The sequence below is a fragment of the Bombus pascuorum genome, chromosome 7, assembly GCF_905332965.1.
Source record: "Bombus pascuorum chromosome 7, iyBomPasc1.1, whole genome shotgun sequence".
NCBI classification, from domain to species: Eukaryota; Metazoa; Arthropoda; class Insecta; order Hymenoptera; family Apidae; genus Bombus; species Bombus pascuorum.
In genome coordinates this window covers 15,898,085-15,917,796 of record NC_083494.1, presented here as the reverse complement: position 1 = coordinate 15,917,796, position 19,712 = coordinate 15,898,085, and the positions used below count along the sequence as shown (strand labels likewise).

Genomic DNA, 19,712 nt, shown 5'->3' with positions numbered 1-19,712 from the left:
AAGGGTCACTGCGAACCCCTGTATGGATCTCCCATATGGGGTATTTCCATCGGTGATTGGGGTGAGTATACCGGGGTATGGAGTCGTCCGTGGACGAGTAATGACTCGGTAATACGACGGGGATGTAACACGCGACAACCGGAAACGATTCAATCCGGAGTCGTCTGTGCTCGTCTTTTCACCCTAACTGTTAATTCATCCGTTCGATAAGCGACACAGCTTTGCGCGACGGTTACCGGGATCGTTCGCCAACGACTCGACGCGACTTCTCCGATCGTTGTTTCCACGGCAGTGTCTTTGCGTCGAAGGACGATCCTCTCTCTCTCTAAAAACATTTTAAATATAGACTTTAAATACGGGGGACATCTGTTCGCGGTTACCTTTGTACCGATTTTCTTCCGACGTGTCGCTCGGAGCGTTCCTTCGAACGCTGGTTAACCGCTTCGACGTGGGAATAATAGAGACGCGGTGACATTTTTAGGAGCATCTGGCCGATAAGCGTAAAGCAGGACGAGCACCGGGACAGATGGAAGAACAGAGGAAGAAGAAAATATTGTGTGCTTTGTACGGTGATTCGATTAAACGTTCTCGCGGTTTTCTTGGAAGAAAGAAGCGCATGCCCCGGGACTTGTGGCACGTTTGACGTAGACCGTTGGCTGAGCATTAATTTTACGGTCGATGATTTTTTTTTCTCCGTTGAATGATCGCGACGCCCAAGAAGAAACTCCTATTTGGATTCGTCAGCATTCCGGGCCCGTCACGAAGAATGGGCCGTCGTTTATCAGCTGGGCGTGGGTGTGCAGCCGGCCGATAATAAATTATTTAATTAGTACGCTATTTAATCAACGTTCTAGCGGGATGTCGGGACAACGCGCGTCGCGAGATTTTACAGCGATCGATTTCATCTGGTCGCGGAGAGGAGAAGAGATTCTCGCATCGGTCGCGCGATGATATTAGGAGATATTCGATTAGGAGAAGAGGTGGAAACGGAAAGACAGAAACGAGGGGGAGGATAGGAGTGGCGCGAGTCCCGAATCCAGCGTTGAACCAGGAATATCGGGATAATGCATTGGGGTCCGGACAGGCCTTGTTTATAATGGGTTGAACAAGGGTGCTAGAAGCCAGTGGGGGCTCCGGCCCCCCTAAGGCGCGGGTCTTATGGGGCCCCATAGGGACCGGCGGTGTTAACCGGCGGGCAGTCTCACTGCGGTCGGTGTTTGCTCATGAGCCGCGCGTGGTATTTAGGGATAACAAGAGGGCCACTTCATCATCCGCAGGAACGACGACCCCACGATTCCGTTCTTTTTCTCTTCTCGGTGCCCTCTATCTCTTTTCTACTCCGCTTCTCGATCGTTTCCTTCGATTCTCGTCTCTTCTCGCCTCTCTTCCCGTCTTCCCGTTTCGCGACTATATACATACATGTATATCTCGCATTCTCGTTGATTTTCGATTCGATCCTCAGGATCCGATACCACCTTGCGAACGCGTGTTTCCTTAGGGATGCTTCGGAGTCGTATTCGGACGTGGAACCATCGAAACACGTTACACGGTCGTTTATCGATTTCCAAAGATTCGAAGAATGCGCGTTGGTCGAAACGATTGGTACGATGCCTACGGTATTTAGAGAGTCAGGCCGCGATAAAAAATCGTGGACGACAGAAGAGAAGTGCGAAGAGCGGTACTTGGCTGCGAGCTGGCCGTGTGTATCGATCGAGAGATCGACGAATGAAAATTCATTGGAAGGGAAGGTTCGAAACGCGGATCGATCGGTCGACGGCTGTCCGAGAAATAGATTGCCGGCACTCGGTTGACGGTTGACCATGCCACCGTACCGGTTCGTCCCGAAAAATCGGCGTTCTCGCCTGGGATATGGATCCCCTTTATGGTAATGCCGTGTTTATGCGTTGACAGTCGCCGGCGCTTCCGAACCAGGGAAAGTATGCAAATCTGTCGTAGTCAAAGATTGAATTTCATTTCGTGTCTCTAGGAAAGGGGCGACCTCGATGTCCGACACAGCCGTGTCCGCGTCCGCGACGGAGATAACCTTTCGACACTCGAACGACCAACGACTCGACGACCTTTTGACGAGAGCCTTCCTGCTTCCATATGCATCAAGCCCGTCGACACCGGCAGACGGCCCTTTTGATTTCCACCCATCGGCCACGGCTCCGTGCCTCCGCGACCGTACCCGTGGTTTTCACCCCTTTCCTCTCACCCCTCTTTCCCTCTCTTTTCCTCTTCCGTCACTTATTTTGCCCTCTCGAGCGCGCCGAAATTACGCTTCGTTGTTTTTCGCTCTCCTCCTCCGTACGCCAGCGAGACGCTATCGCCGTCGTCGTCGTCGTCGTCGTCGCTGGTACTCGCCTTTTATCTTTCGCGTTTCTCTCGATCGATCGCCACGAATTTCGCGAATCATGCGAAAAACGATATTGCGTCGGGTCGCGAATTCTCCGATGATAGGGTCTCTTCGGGATAGAACGAGACAAGCAGGCGTTGGTATAAAAGATCGGAATCTCTCTAGATGTTCATGAATTTCAAGGGACGAGCTTCGAACGGGTATAATTTTTCCATTTAGAGCCGGCTGCCTGAACGAATCTGCCGACGACTCGCTCGATCTATCGTACGATCGAGCCGATACGCGTAAACAAATGCGCGCTAATGCGAACTAATGTCGTCGGTTCGAAACTAATGACCCGTTTCTGTGTCGCATCGCTTTTACCGATCCTTCCGCGCCCTGTCTCGTCAAAGGTAAAATATCGCTGGACAGGACGAGACGAGAGGTCCGAGGCGGTTCGAGATTTCCGTTTCTTTTGCATTCTTCATGAATATCGTACGGTCTATCGGTCTGTTCGACTTCCTATCGCCTGGCGCTTTTATACGCTTTTATAGATTCCTCGATCGGTCGATTTTTTCCAACGTCGCTACGCGCTCCGTGTCTTTCGCGAGTTGTTCGATTCTTCCGTGCTGGAAATCGCGCGACTATTCTCAGATAAAAGGTATGAAAAAAAGGAAAAAAAAAAAAAAAAGAAAAAAGAAAGAAAAAGAGAGGATAGCGGGCGTTCGTTACGTTGGAGGAAAGTTAAACGGCGAAGCAGCTCGTTCCTCGAGAAACGTTCTTTCCGGCCTTGACCAGCAGGAAATCAGAGTCAGCACGAATTGAAATTTGTACAAGCTGAAACATCGTCGTCTCGTCGGCTCCACGATAAACTACGCGTTTGATCGGCTTGTAAACGTCAGATCTGTGGGATTCGAGCAGGCTGCTCGAGGGAACCATCGACACGGTCGCATCGACGCATATTTAACCAAGCGATGGCAGCAGGCGCAGCAACCACGAGCGGAATGTCTCGGAGCTGTGGCGCGTATCGCGGTGAACGAATCGCGGGAGAAAATATCGATAACGGAAAAACCGATTCCAGATATTGCGCGAGCTATTTTTCAGCGTTTTTATTAATACCCTAGCCCGGCTCGCATGCCCGGCCTATGCCCCGGCAAATTAGGGTGAAGCACCGCTTACTCGTGAATCTTTTCGACCCTTCGTGAAAGGAGATGACTATCGTTTTGTCCTCGAACGACTACCGTTGCTACCGACGAAAACTCATGAATTCGACGCTAATTTATCGTCGAGGACCGCTCTTCCCTTCGTCCCCTGCATCCGGGATGACGCCTTCTACCTCCTCCGGAGTAGCTTCGAAATTCTCGCTGAGTTCAAGAGATTAATTGCGCACTGCCTTGGAAACGATCTCGCGTAGCGAATCAGCTCGCTTTGATTTTTATCCTTGCGGCGCGAGACGACGGCGCGTTTCCACGAAGAGGAAGGAGAGAAAGGAAAATGGGAAGCAAAGTTGTTTGTCGATCGATACGACATGCATCGAAAAGCGAAAAAGAAGAGATAGAAAAGAAACGACGGGAGAGAAGAAATTCAAACGCGAAGGAGAAGAAGAAGAAGAAGAAGAAGAAGATGAAGATGAAGAAGAAGAAGAGAAAGAGATCCGTGGCGAGCTCGTGATTCCCTTTAGGCTCGAGCTACGTGGATCCGCGATCCGGCACAGCATCGCATACACACACAGCCGCGTGCGCCAGGGGGATAATAACCAATTATTTTGGAGTATATAATTAGAAAATTACGGAGTCAGCTCCGACACAACGCAGGGACCCGCTCGGTCTTTCTGTCCCTCTCTTCTTCTGCCTACCGAGCGATTTCTTCTTCTTCCTCCTCTTCTCCTTTAGCCTTTCGTCCGTCCCTTTTCCTCTCGCGGTCATCTCTTCGTGTGGCGTCAGAATTGAGATACAGATACCACGTAGACCCAAAGTATAGAGCGTGTGTAAGTTGCAGAGTCGCATGTGCTCGATCTCTCGGCTTCCCTCTTCCTCTCTTTTCCGCGTGGTTGTCCGTGTTCCTTCTTCCCTTGTTCCTTTACCATCGCTTCTTGTCCGTTTTTCGTCCTTTCCTTCTTCGGCTTCGTCTCGATCCCTCTCTCTCTCTCTCTCTCTTATACCGTTTCTGCTCGTCGTCTTCTCCTCCTGTTCGTTTTCCATTGCCTTTGAATGCGTGTAGGTGAGGGTGTAGAGGTGGGCCGACCTTATGGCCCTGGGCTACCGGGCTTCGTACCTAAGTTGCTCCTCCTATACGGGGTGTCTCGCGTCGAAAAATCTCGTTAACGCGTTCTCTTCGTCGAATTCTCTCGCAAGAGTATTCCGATCGAAACGCTCGAGAGATAATTATACCGTTTCGTTTACCGTTTTTACAGTCTTTCACGTAGTTCGTAACGCGATCCAACGACTGCTTCGTCTTCTTTCTCGGTCGGATCGTCGGATAACAGACGATCGACTGGAAAGTGAAAATCGGTCAAAGTTGTCCCGTCGGTACCTGTTGCGCCGTTCTTTCCAAAGATTTCACGCTGTTTGGTCCATTGGACGAGAAACATCCGATTAACAGATCGTTTCTAGAGTTTGGACGCGCGAACGAGTTTGGACGCCGCACCGTGTATAGAGAAGAGCGAACCACTCGGCATGCAGCTCGCGACGTGCTAAATTATTAATCCTAAATTCTTTCGCCGCCATAATTCTCGTCAGGTGATTCGTCTCGAATTAGTTCCTATTAGGTGGTAGTCGGCCGGGTTAATTCTCGGTCTCTACCTGGCCAGTGCACTCGCAATTTAAAATCGAGTTGTCGTCGTCGTTGGCGGTTTCAGTGGCACGATCGGCCGTCGTGAGCACCAAGGCAGGTTATTAAGAGGATTTCGCAACAGGGAATCGTCGCACGATTACGATTAGAGGAGAAGCGGCTCGTTACTCGAAGGTAATCGACCGAAACTCGTTGGCTGGCTTTCTTTCATTTTTTTCACCAATGAAACGAGCTTCGATCTGGTCGTCGCGTCGTTAACCTCGACTATCTAACGGAAACTGGTAATCGACGATTCGTTCGATTCGGACGCGAACGAGCGTCGACTCGAGACTCGGTTAAAACGGTTCTCCGTTCGACTCGTTGTTCATCGTCGTAGCCAGAGTATCCGCCAAGTTCCTATTCGAACTACACGTTCGAATATCGTTCGAAAGGCGACAAAGTTTCACGGTTGCGTGGTTATCGAAGCGGCGAGGAACGCGTCGCGACACCCGGGTAAACTCGATACGCAGCTAGATAGGAAATCACAGGTTTCATCGACGATAGATTACACACCCGGTACAGAAGCTTCGCCACCCACTCGAAGGCAGGTACAGCCTCGACGGATCGTGATACCCCGCGGACAAATGCCGATAATTGCATTTTGTAGTTCGTGAATTCCTTCTTTCCGCCCTCGTCTCTCAGCCATTCGCTGCTGCTTCTTCTTTCTCTTCGCTTCTTTCTCATCCGTCAGCCGCCGACCCTCTACGCTTTGCCAGAAATCTCGTTTTCTCCTCTCCGCTCTGGTCGTTCCAACCACTAGCGGACTAGTCACGAAATCACCGATGTTCGATTAGATTTTTAATCGCCCGTGTTTCACCGCGATTTCGTATTCTCATCGTAAGATCGCGTTCTCATGGTGCGTCGTGTACGCTCGCTTTGTCCCCTGTCCACCTACGCGACGCACGCACGATCTTACGAGAGTCATGGCTCGCGTAGCCACGTCGTTCCTGCGCCTCTTTCACGCGGTAACCGCCTCCCGATCGTCGATCGCGTCCTAGGAGTTCCTCCGGCTAGCTGGTTTTCGCAGCTACGGGATGCGAATACGGCTGGGAAGTTGGTAGAACGCGACGATAAAAAGTAACGCGAGCGGATGGCAAGGGAGGAGACGACGGTGTCGTTTATCCAACAAGATGCTATCTAAATCATCGGTGCGTGGTCTCGCGGACTGTACTTGGAAAAACTAACTTGACCGGGAATCGTTGGAACACGCACGGCGAGATACAGGCGGTCGGCTAGACAGATTAGAATCTAATGGTTTTTGCGATCCATTGGTATCTAGCGGGCGCAGCTTAACGCGTAACGCGGTACGTAAAACGACCGGTCGACTCGCGGAAGTCCACCAGACGATCAACGTTATTAACGTGTAATGCACGCGTACTCGTTCGGTTCGATCTACGATTGGCCTCCGTATACCTGTGCGTGGCTCGTAGCCAACTCGTACCCGCGGCCATGCCGTCGTAAATACGTGGTTGACGGCGAAAGCGAAGGCGAAGGCAACTTTGTTCGCTCTTTGCGTTTTTCTGTCCGTTCGGGATCACCTTCTCTCGCGTGTTTGGCGTGGAAAAAAAATTGCAACGAGAACAGCGGGAGATTAATTTAAAAGCACAGCGTAACTCATGATCGATTAATGCCTCGAGATCGCTCGATCGAAACGTCGATCGTTGGAAACGCTCGCAGCGTTTCTTCCGCTTCTCGGCATCCCTATCCCTTCGCGTGGAATAGTCGATCGAACGCGTTACGTCGCCTACGATTCGACGCTGGAATACACGCGTACACGTATGCCTAGGGGATGCGTAACGCCAACTCGTTCGCCTAGCACGACGACCGGAAGAAAAACTCGTAGGAGAGCGGTGAATCGGACGGCGATAAACTTTGGCTGAAGCATCGAACGATAATAACGACTCGCGATCGTTTAATTTATCGTTGCAACGGCTATGATCACGTTCGTCCTTCTTTTTCCACGCCATCGAGGACATTCCTTGGATCGAGCGCGCGCAAAGCTACGTAGCCAAGAGGCGGGAAAAGACGAGGTTCGCGACGCACCGAATTCGTGCGATTCGATCGATAACGACTACCTCGGCCGCTTTGACCATAACTATCGCGTAGCCGCGCTTCGTCTCGATAAATCGTTTAATTAGCCAAGCGTAAGATACTGGGGCGAGTGTGGACCAGCGAGCGTTATCATCGACGACAGGTTTAATAATATCGCGTCTAAGGATAACCGATGGGCAGAACTGGTCGCGTATCCAGGAGGGATGGACGCGCGCGACCACGGATGCCCGATGGCCGTCGGCCAGCGGGTTTCGAATCGAACGCGAGGCCGTTTGCCGTTTCACCCCCGACAGGGATGTACGACGAACGAGTGTTGCGAGGAACGAGGTAGGAGGATATCCTCCTTCGTGTACGTGCGTGACGTCAATATGTCCAGGGTAATAAGATGGCCGGCGATAAAGTGGTGGGTGTAGATACAAGATAACAATCAGCTGCAGTAGCTCCTGGCAATCTCGTGATTACAGGCTTAGCCTGCAGTCTCTCGGTCTCTGTTTCGCTTTACACCGAGCGGGCGCGCGCGCGCGCGCCTCTTCTTTCCCTTCTTCCTCGGTGCTCCTTCGTTTCTCCCCTTTCCGCGGGCATCCGTCTTTCCTCGCTGCATCCCCTTTTTTCTTCTTTCGACTTTCTTCCAAGGTTTACGATACATTTCGCAAGGGATAAGCGGATAGAAGAGAGACTCTAGCGGCGTACGGCCAGCGTCTCGTTCTTCTCCGTCCATCTTCTTCGCCTGGCCGACTGGCACGACGTTGCGGTGTCCGATACCGCTGTATTTACCTTTTATCGCGTTGCCTCTCTGGTTTTTTCGATTTTCGCACATCGAATATTACAAGCCGACGGTGCAAAGGGAGAAGGAGCCGCCGCGCCAGTTCGGTACGACGGCGACGGTGGTAGGGCGGTTCCATCTCCCCGACCTCTCGCCGGCCCCTTCGCCAGAGGTACCTCTTAATAATAATTTTGATCGGCAAATTGGCGTGGTGCATATTTCAGGCTTCGATCGTTATCTCGCGAAACTTTCGGCCCTTCCTGCGGTTCCGCTCTGCGACGGTAGAGCGACGAGGAGGCTGAAAGCCCGCGGGCTCGCCTCGCACGAAACAACGCTTCGCGTTTTCGTCCCGACTCCTTTCGCCGAGATCCTTTTTTTCCACGTCGAACCGCGCGTCGTCCTCTTTCCTCTCTTTCACGGCGATTTTCCATCAACTCGCAGGACACGCTCCGGTGTCGCCTTCCTCGAAGAAGCTTCTCTGCCGATTGTCGCTGGTCCTTGGAGTATCGCGACTAGCGTGCAAGTTCGGATCGACGTAGGACGAAAATTCGCTCTTCGGGCGAGGATCGCCGATGGAAGTTCCGCCTCACTCCGGTGGCTCCGTTCTCAATTCGGTTCCGCCACGAGAACCAGCGTTCTCCATATCGGACGACGTAAACGGTCTTCCGAATTCCTCGAGAACGAGTCGCCGCTCGAATCATCGAAATTCGGCTCACGAATCTCTGCTTGTGAGTAAAACCATTGTCTTTCTCTCCCCTCTATCGTTGACACATTTCCTCGAGTTGGTCGCATCGTTTCACGCGCGTGCCATCGATTTCCACCTCGTGTGACGTTTAAACGAGCAGCCTACGCGAATTTTTTCATCTTCTTTTCCTCCGTATCGTCGCGCACGCAGGCGTTACGATCCGAACGTTCGTTGGCGAATCTTCGAATCGCACGCGCGACCGTCTCGCGTTTCGTTACCATCGGTTCTATGCCGCGGCAAAAGTAGTTTGTCGCGCTACCACGCGATGGCAGCACAGTTACCGCCTCGTGTTCGCGCATCCTTCGGGAAACGTACTTGCAAAGGGGTTGCCGGGCTCGTTTTTCTACCCTCTTCGAGCTAAAAGCCCGTGCACTGCTGCCACCTATCGAACGACTTTTTCACCGACCATCCTACCCTTTCCGCCGACGTTTGCCTTTCATCCCCGCTAAAAATTCCTGCTTTTCTCTTCGTTTGCTCTTCGTCCTACGTTTTCCCTCTCTTTAATTCCTTTTCCTTCGCGGACCACGTAGTCGGTGGTTGTTGAACGTACAGCTCGACGATGACGTCGAGGATTGGCGAGGAAAAGCTGCGGTGCACCCGTAAAACCCGTCGACGTATTTCGTATTAAAATATTAAAATATTAAAATATTCATTCGAGGCATAAAGCCGTCCAAATTACGCTGGTTACAGTAGTCGTGCATTCACGCGCAGGGCTGTTCGAGTATCCCTTCTTTTCACCGTTCCTACGACCTACCGCACCGTACGTTCGTAGACGCTTCGCTCGCTGAACGTCGCAGCTAGTCGCGTCGATCTTGCCACAGCGAAACGCCAAACGTGCATATGCGCGTCGACGATTTTTTGTTCGCGTCATCGGCCATCCGAGTCTTCTTCTCGAACGCAAGAAACGAACCTTTGCTCTTTTCCCCTTCCACGGTCCGGCGAGACGGTGAAAAATTTCATCGCGCGCGATCGGAAGCCGTACGATCGATGGACGGATTTTGTCGACGATATCGGCTTTGCGGCTGGAAACACGGACCGTTTCGTGTCCTGGTGTTTTTCACGAATGTTTTCGCACCCCACGGAGATGGAAAGGTACGGGACAAGGTGCAGTCAGGGCACGCTCCCTAGGGTCGTTGGGTCAGAAAAGAGCGGCTAAATTATGCAAGCAAACGTTCAGGTAGCGTAGAGTTTTCACGTAGTGGTGGTCGGGCCGTTCTCCTCCTGCGTCTCTCTGTTTCTCTGCGAGGAAGGGCATCGACTGTTCCGCGGCGTTCGCTTCGCTTCACCCTTTGCGTCACGCAGCCACGTAGCCCGCGCCAGCTAGCTAGCTAGCTACCTGTTCCGTCGGGTCCTAAGCAAATATTTCAGGGCCGCGTTCGATCCAATTTGCCGGAACGGTGGTACGACGAGATCGAATTAAAAGCGGCCAACGGCCGCTTGGAAAAGGGGTGGACGCGAGGGGCGGAAGGTGGCGACGGTGGAGAAGGCGAAGAAGGTGGAATCGCGAGAAGGTGGACAAAATCGCGACCGGGAACGATCGCGCGTGTAATAAAGTTGGCAAAGAAGCGATAATGGCGGGCCTGCATTAAAATGCTCGTAATTCCAGTGAAAGAGGCCTCGGCGGCGTATAATAACGGGCCGCGTAAATGACAGAGCCGAGGATAATTGGCATCGGTGGTGCGCTCGAAATTCCTAGGTTCGGTAGGAGCTCGGCTATACTTAGCGGAGGGAATCACGACAGGCATCCCCGTGTGTCGGTGGTTGCCGCTCGCACTCTTCCGCGATGTCAGTCGATATTACGACGCGCCGTTAGCCCGAGGACGTGCGTGCTTACGCTCGACGCGAGTTACTACTAGCTCGGTGTGCGAGCGAACGCCTGTGCGGCGATCCGCGCGTCCATTCCATGCCAACTATCGGCGAGGTGAAACGAGAAGGGTGAAAGCCGGAGAAAGGTCCGTTTGGTGCCCTCGTACGACGAGGGCCACAGGTGCGAAGGCGCAAAGCCAGCTGGGTAGTTGAAACGGTACGACACAGGCAGATCTCGGGCACACGATGATCTAACTCACCCCTCCCGAGGGGTGGCTGGCACGTACTGCATAATGCTGCTACCTGTGGCTCTCATTTAAATGTACTAAACCACCTTCCCCCTCTCTTTCTCTCTTTCGCCCTGTAGCTCGGTCGCTCGACGTACGCCGTTGATTCGCACCCGGCGAAACAGCCTTTTTTATTCCAACGTTTCTATCGATACGTCCCACCCCCCTTGGGGCCCTAATTAATTACGCCCTCCTCTCCTCCCGTTCATCGTCGACCTGTTGCGTACGACGTTGCGTTTTCGTTCGACGCGATTTCGTTAGACGCGTAGCTTCTAGTCGCGTCTACGAGGATACCGCGTCCAGAAGGAGAGGGTCGCGGTGCGAACGCTGTCGACGTTCGTCCACTGCACCTGTTGCACCGTGTGTTTCGCGAACGCGAGAAACGAGCTCGTGCGTGCGGAGTTCCACCGTCGCCCGAAGACTCCGACGACGAGTCGGAACGGTGTTGGCGGTGGCATCGATATCGAAAGTAGCGTTACGTTTCGTTTTTGGATTTTCACGAGTCGTGTTTGTCGAGACGGCGAGCGAGGAAACGGAAGATAGAAAGAGAGAACGGTGCGAAAGAAAGGAGGAAGGAACGAGAGAAGAAGAACTCGCCGTGGAGAGAGCAGAGACGGTTTTAAATCGCGTGGAAAAGGAAAAGTCTGGCGGTTTGGTGTTCGTCGTAGGTCGGTAGATGTTGAACGGTGTAGCGGCAGCGGCGTCGGCGGTTGTCGTCGGCGGTGGCGTCGGCGGTTGCTGCGTGAACGTCAGCTAGCGAAGGTAGTCGAGCGGCGGCTCTTGAAGCTCGGCGGCGGCGGCGGCAGCGGTGGCGGCGGCGGCGGTGGCGGCGGTGGCAACGACGGCGCTGGTCGTAGGAAAGCTGATAGTATGGATGGAGGGGCGAGGGGTGAGCCGGGGTGAGAGCAGTGGCGCCTGGGGTGCGTAGGCTGCCTCGGAGGCGCGGTCGGTTCAGGTTCCGCCCGACGGTGACGTTCGTCGACGGCCACCTTGCGACCGGGGCCAATGGTAGAGCGAGCGGCAGGGTTCGGTGGGGATGTGCAGGACGGTGGCGCGCATGACTCGGTTCCACCGAGCGCTCCGGGAGCCTCGGGAACCTCGAGCGAGCTGCGAGGCGAGGCAGTCAGTCGCTCTCAGCTACGACATGCATAACGCATGAGAGAGCCCGAGCGAGATCTTTCCGAGCCGTTGTCGTCTCTCCTCTGGCGCGCGCGCGCTCACACACACGCATACACCAACACGGATAGAGAGACATCGCGCGAGGAAAACACACGCGCGCGCAACCCAAGACACCGCGCCGTGCATCGACTTTAACTCTCCTACCGTGATCGTGCTCGTCCGCGACATACACCACTCGTCCTCCCGTCTTCGCGAATCAACGGGCCACCGCGAGTTCACGGAGCGAGTATATCGCCCCATCGACTTCCGTCGCGAGTGTCGTCGGCCCGTGCCGTCTTTAGTCGCCGTCGTTCGACCGTTCGCGATGATAACGCGTCACGGCGTTCAGTGATCGCGAGCCCAACGCGAGTGATATTTCTGCGTGTCGCCTCGAGTCGCCTGTACTTGTCGAAAGGACGCGACGCTACACGACACGACACGACACGACGGTGTGCCTTTCTTCGGTTTTGTGGAGTTGCGAACGAAGAGTCGCACAGCAGAGCTGTACGCCTTTGCACACGGTGGTGAAAGCAACGTTTCCGCGCGGGGTTCCTCCCCGGAGGAATCGATATTGTCCGCGTGAAGATCGGATTTCGATTGTTTCGAGGAAAACTATGGACGAATGGTTCGTGAGTTCGACGATGCCTCTTATTCGGGATTTGGTGCGTAGTCGCGAACCATGGACTGTGCGCTAGCTGCGTGTGATAGGTGATCGTCGATCGAATCGGACGAGAGTAAACGATCTTGCCTTGCAGGGGCAGGAATTCGCGATCTGTGTGCCGCGTTCTGTTCCAGCGTTCGCGTCGATAGCATTTGTGCGAGATTTCGCGCGAGACTTTGCGCGATCGTATTGCACGTCAGCCGGGTGAACGGAGGATATCGCAGCGTGGCGAATCTTACGCGAGAGACAACCGTCGACGGTGAACCAGCCAACAACGGGGTGAACAACGACGACGGAACTAGTTGCATGGGTGAAAACGGAGAGAAGAGGAGAAACAGAGGGAAGAAAGAACGACGAGGTACGTTGACGGAGGCAGGAGGAAAGAAAGGTGGGAAGGGTGCCCTGTAAGGGCAGCCCGAAGGCTGACAGCGAGCGAAGACGGCAGGAGGATATCGAGGATAGGAAAGATAGGAAGAATAGAAAGAAAAATCGGCAACTGGGAAAGGAAAGAAGGAAGAAGAAGAAGAAGAGGAGGAAGAAGAAGAAGAAGAAGAAGAAGAAGAAAGGAGAGGCGAAACCTCTGCACCGAGGGGAAGTAGATGGCCGCTACCACGTACATGCCTATTAGTAGCGCAGTGTCGTCCGAGCTGGATGGTGGTTCGGGTACCGCGATCGGGATGAACATCGCCGTAGGTGGCTACTCCTCTGGCTCGCCTCGTAGCGCCGCCGATGCCGGGGAGATGAAGTACATGCCGGCGCCGCAGCATCATCACCACCATCATCACCATCATCAGGTGACATCGTCGCCGTCGCCGAACGGATTGTCGCATCCGACGGCGAGCCTCTCGTCGGCGAATCCCTGGGTGAGCCTGCAACCAAGCAGCGATCACTGGGCGGCCTCGATGGGCATGCACCACACCAGCCATCATCCGCACCATCATCCGCACCAGGCAAACGCCGCTGGACTCGATGTGAAGCCGCTCGCGGCAGCGGCTGCTACCGCGGCAGCGGCCGCCGCGGCCGCCAACGACCAGTCGATGCATCCGCATCGCGGCGGTCCTCATCAGTCGCCCGGAATGGCATCGCCGCATTCTTGGCACGCGCCCGTCGTCCCGTCGGCCCATTACAATCCGAGCGGTGGCGCGGCCTCGCCCACTACCCTTCAACAGTACCACGCCGCGATGAACGGCATGCTGCATCCGCATCCGCATCAACACCATCCGCAGCTTCACAATCACCAAACGGCCGGATTACATCCAAACTTGAGGGATCCCGGGTCGCCGGTCGGCCACGCGTTGCATCCGGGCCATCCGCACGACAGGGATCAGAGCGCCGGAGAAGAGGACACTCCGACCTCCGACGACCTCGAGGCGTTCGCCAGACAGTTCAAACAGCGGCGCATCAAGCTGGGCTTCACCCAGGCGGACGTCGGTCTCGCGCTCGGTACTCTCTACGGCAACGTCTTCTCGCAGACGACGATATGCAGGTTCGAGGCTCTTCAGCTGAGCTTCAAGAACATGTGCAAATTGAAGCCGCTGCTGCAGAAGTGGCTCGAGGAGGCGGACTCGACGACCGGCTCGCCGACGAGCATCGACAAAATCGCCGCCCAGGGCAGGAAACGAAAGAAGCGAACGTCGATCGAGGTGTCGGTGAAGGGCGCGCTCGAGCAACACTTCCACAAACAGCCGAAACCGTCCGCGCAGGAGATCACCTCGCTCGCGGACAGCCTTCAACTGGAGAAAGAAGTGGTCAGGGTGTGGTTCTGTAACCGACGGCAAAAGGAGAAGAGGATGACACCGCCGAACACGCTCGGCGACGGAATCATAGAGGGCGTGCCGCCCGGACACCAGAGTCAGCCTAGTCTTCACCAGGCGTATCATCCGCAGGATCATCTTCACGGATCGCCGATGGGCCACAGCCACAGTCCGCCGATGCTCAGCCCTCAGGGTCTCACGGCGCACTCGTTGGCGGCTCACTAGCGTTCGCCCGGGCCTCCCCCGTTGGGCCTTTCGATAACTTCTCAAAACTCGGCGAACAATCCGGCTTCCTCGCCGCCGGAAACGCTCCCTCCGTTCTATCATCATTACCTGCAGGCGCGCACCGGCAGCTACTCCACCACCTCGTAGTAGCTGTGGCCAGTCAACGATCTTCTTCGCGTGCCACAGCCGCGATGCGTTTTCGCTCCTAGTAGTCGAGCTCGCTAGTAGCGTCGCCGTCGTAATCGCGCCACCCCTGCCAGGCTTTCCTCCGTCTCTCCGACGAGGTTCAACGGGGTACAACGAGGCCGAGTCAGAAGCCAGCCAACGGGGAGGCTTTTCTTGGCGCGATTCGAATCGCGCCCATCCAAACGCTCTCGATAATCGCCGATCGGCTAAGAATCTCAGGGATAACGCCAATGTCGTCTTCGCCGTCGCCGTAGCCGCACCATCAACAGCAGCACCAACAACAACAACAACAACAACAACAATAATAGTAACAACAACTACAACAACGACAACAACAACAACAACAGCAGCAGCAGCAGCAGAAGCAGCAGCAGCAGCAGCAGCAGCAGCAGTAGCAACATCAGTAGTAACCATCGTCGCCACGAGCCTTCGCTACAGAAAAATTCATCGATCGAATTGACTCTCTCTTCGTTATTCGTTTCGATCTGGAAGGAACGAAGGTCTCGCGGCCGCGATCGTCCACTTGTTTTTACTCGGCGTTATTTAACCGCGCGATATCCCGGTGTCGAAAGTGCGCAGTATTTCTCGTCTACGGTTGGTTCGATCCGTCCGTCTGTTTGCTCGTTCGTTCGTTCCAAGGATAAAAGGACGTTGTTGTCCTCATCGTGACCGTTGTTGTTATTTCCGTTGCAATTGTTTGCGACGTTTCCGAGACGTGAAAACAGATAATAGAAAGTGCGAGAAACGCTTTTGTGCATCGACGAACGACGAACGCGCGCTATTCCTCGCGACTTGTTCCCGAATGGGGACCGACGGACGGATGACCATACCGAGGAAAACGAAAGAAACGCAGCCAGAGGCGAAGAGCGGTGTATTCGCGCGGGATTTGTTCCAAGCAAACCCGCCGGATGATGTAACATAAGTAAATATGGACTGTAAATAATGTACTAGATAAAGCTAGTAAGTTAAGTAAGATCGCACATCGTCGTCGTCTTCTTCGTTGCCGTCGTCATCGTCGTCCTCCTCTTCGAAATCCCCGTTGCCGTTAACGGTGCTGGACGTGAAGCAGGTTTCGATAGTGGAAACGAAAGAGCATGGAAGAAACAAAGTCTCGGAGGGAACGATACGGCGCGACAAAGTAAACGAAAAAAAAAGACGAGCAGATTGCAAAAGAGGGACAAGACACGCGTGAAACGGGGAAAATACGCGTGTCGGAAAACGTGTGCCGAATCCTACCGACAGCAGAACTCCCTCGCAATGAAATACCCCTTCTGTATAAAGAGTAAGTATATAATACACACGTATAAATAAATAAATAAATAAATATATATATATATACATAAAAGCTCTAAAAGTCGATGTATATAAGAGAGAATCATATGGCACTGTGGAGAGGTTGTAGCTACGTTATGTTATTGAGACTTTTATCGTCGAAAGATCGTTTCGCGGGTAAAGAACTATTGTAAACGACAATAGACCTGTCATTATAATTTATCATTATTAGGATGATTTTATTATTATCGTTATTATATTATTCGTCGTCTTTATTGTCATTTATTATTATTCTTTATTATTACGATTATTATTATTATCATTAACATCGCTATTATTAATGTTATCATTAGCATTCTGTTGCCCGGAGGCTAATCGCACAGAGCGAGAATTTTGCGTTTTCCGTCGCCGCCGGGCATCGGTCGCTCTTCTTTCCTCTCTCTTCTCTTTTGCTTCTCGCGTAATTCCGTTTTTCGCACTTTCTCGTTTCTCTTCCTCTCTTCCTCTCTTCTTTCTGTCATTCTCCCGTGCTCTCTGATCCTTGCCTGTTCGTCTTCGACGGTGCCCCTTTGCTTCCGATCGTACCTCGCAAGCAACGTCTCCGTAATCGAAAAAGTCGCCTAGTTCGCGGTCCTTCTTAATTCGAACGATAACGAAAGTTCGAAACGGATCTGACGCGCGTCCCGTCGAACCGATATTTCTTCACTGCGGGCTCAGTCACGCGCAAATCGGTATTCTCGCTGTACGATTGGCCAAGAAACTCGTTTATCGGCATTAGAAGTTGCTGCGACGAAAACGTTTCGCGTCGTTTTCATACGGTTCGACGGGTCTCGGCGTCGGAGACGCGAACTCGTTACGTTTTCAGGTTAGGACGTCGTTGTCGCGATACGTGGAAGAAAATAGACCTACGTCCGATGAAATCGGCTTTCGCAAACTTTCGCTTCGGAAAATTCGCGAGAGTATTTACAAAACGTAATCGCCGTCTGTTCGATCCTCGCTTTTCATTTTCCCTCGGTCTTAGATACGTCTCACTCTTTCTCTCTCTCTCTCTCTCTTTTGCTTTCCCAGTTTTCGCCGAGTGTCGAACGAAAGCTGCGTATCTCTTCGCCGGCTTGTTCGAACGTTCCCATCGTCTTCGTAACGCGTTCGTTACGATCGAACGGTCGATAAAATTTTGTATACGTTCAATTTTCTCGCCGCGTAATTGACGCACCTACGTCTCCGAATGCGCGTGTAAAAGGACAAAATATAACGGCAGGTCGAACGACCAGCGTAACAACGTAGGATTTGTGTCGTAGGAATGTCTAACTTGTCGCGATCAAGGGTCGGACCACCCCCTCGATATTTCCCAACGCCTCGAATTCGTCCGGTAGACAACCGGTGCGTCCTCGTTCCACCTTGTTTCCCGATCTACCCTTCGAATCAACGTTTCTACTAATACCGGAACATCGACCAACGACGTTTAAAAAATCATAAAGCCGACCGTTAAACCGTCCCGGTACCTATTACGAATCGTTCAGCGGATCCGACTACGAACAACCTGGAATAGGTAACGCGCTCGTTCCGACGACTCTATTTAGGGGCGGCGGGTTTGGAAAGCAGAGTGACCGGAGTATGTATAGGAGACAGATCCAAATCGTGGCGATGATCACGGCGCGAGCTGCTCGTTAGAAGGCGTTTAACGTTTGGGACCCGGCTAGTTTCCCTGATCCGTCGTCCCGTTTCCGCTAATGACACGTTCGTACAGGCGGGCGAATCTTTCGGGCTCGTTAAGACGTTGCTTTTTCTCCGGCCGGCGGTTTCTCTCACGAAAATCGTCGATCGTCGATCGGAGAGAGAGAGAGAGAGAGAGCGAGAGAGAGTAAAAGAGAGCGAGAGAGAGTAAGAGAGAGAGAGAGGAAGAGAGAAAGAGAGAGAGAGAGAGAGAGAGAAAGGAAGAAGACTGTCTCGAGCCGGGAGTCGTTTCTTCGATTTCTCCGCGCGATTAATACGACTTCATTAGGCGACAATTCACGGAGTCGACGTTTTGTGTCGGGATTACTCGCGTTATCGGTGACACGGTTTCTGTGATTATTTGCTCAACTGGCTCGAGTGTCGGCGCTTTATCCGAGTCCGGCCTCGGCTATCATCGCGAGGCCGCGATTTCGATACGAAGCGACGCGACGCGAGGACGAACGGAAGCGAAAGAAAACGCACCCCGACCAACGATTTCGTGTTACAAAGTGGAGCGAAATCGTTTGTACGGTTGTTCTGTTAATTATTGTCTGTATAGCGGCGCGTATCCTTTCGCGCTCGATCGCGTTTGCTTCTTGCTGTTCGATCGTTTGTTTCACCGAAGGCAGGAAAGGAATAGAGATCACGGATCGCTGTATCGTACGGACAACATGTCCAAACGTACGCGATTTTATTGGTGCAACGAATCGGCGTTGTTTTCCGGCTCGACACGCCGCGCGCTACGAGAAACTGCGACAGGATACGCGAGGCGTTGCGTTCAATTGCCGTTTTGTAAATAGAGAGGAACGATGTGTGCGAAGAAACGATAGAACAAAGTGTCTTGCTAACACGATGCTAAAGGGAAACGGACGGAATCGAAGAGCGTGACATGCGACGAAGATCGTTCGGAGAAAATCGCAGACCAACCCGCGTCTCCACAGTTTCCGCCAGCCATCAAGAATTCCGAATTTCGGCCACTGTCGCTCGTTCGCGTGATCGAGCTCTTCGATTTCCGACTGGTTTTCGGCGACGAAATTTGCGTGAAATTTTATGCCAAGGACAAGATGCGCGCGTGAAAAGTGCAACAGAGAGCGTGAAAGAGAGAATGTGCGTGTGTGTGTGTGCGAATGCGTGTCTGCAGGAGAGAAAGAGAACGAGCGGCAGAAGTATGAGAGAAGAGGAAAGAAAGGTAGAGAGGCCGATGACGAAAAGCATGTAAAGATCGTACGCAAATCACGCGTAATACGCATAGGATGAATCGAATCGAAACGAAACGTAAAAACGATCAGGAATGCGCGCAAACTGTAAACAACTCCTCCTGCTCCCTGTATATTATTATAATTAAACATTAATTATTATTAACGTAAAATAAAGATCTGGCGAATGGTGGTGACGTTTTGTTAGAATGGCAGAAACTAAATTACTACTGAATTTTAATTAATAAACAACATGAAAGTAATACAACAACGTACTTCACGTCTTATGCTTCTTTTATCAAGAATCATTTTACCCGAAGAAAGCGAACGATCCACGATGGCAGACGATCAACGACGCTAGAGCGTCGTTCACTGGGCGATCGGTGATCGAACAATCGGTAAAGATCATCCGTGTTATTCGATGGTTCGCAAAGTCGCACGACTCGCGTGTTAGAACGAATCGATCAGAAACTTTCGAAAAAAGTTGCTAGCTGATTTCGAAGCGCGACTAACCGCCTCGTGAGCATCCTTCTCGTAACGATTATTAGCTGGGATAATGAAACGAGCACGCGTAACCGTTAATCATGCCGATAGGTGAAGCGACAAGCGGATAATTAATATCCAGAAAAAAAAAGAAAAAGAAGAAAAGAACGTTCGATCGACGCGGAATAAACAGCGAAGCGGCGATTCTATTCGATCGGCGATTTCGTTTCTTCCATCGACGTAACAC

At 52.7% G+C, this 19,712-nt stretch overlaps 1 protein-coding gene across 4 annotated transcripts in view; it reads left to right on the top strand.

Annotated features, from left to right (window-relative positions):
- Positions 1 to 11,880: 11,880 nt before the first annotated feature.
- Positions 11,881 to 19,712, top strand: part of LOC132909082 (POU domain protein CF1A) — a 36,713-nt gene continuing 28,881 nt past the window's right edge. For all 4 annotated transcript variants that reach the window (XM_060963671.1, XM_060963668.1, XM_060963669.1 and 1 more), the window contains exon 1: positions 11,881 to 16,083. In XM_060963671.1, the coding sequence (XP_060819654.1) occupies positions 13,236 to 14,615 (1,380 nt within the window). In that variant the 5' untranslated portion in view covers positions 11,881 to 13,235 and the 3' untranslated portion in view covers positions 14,616 to 16,083. The remainder of the gene's footprint in view (positions 16,084 to 19,712) is intronic.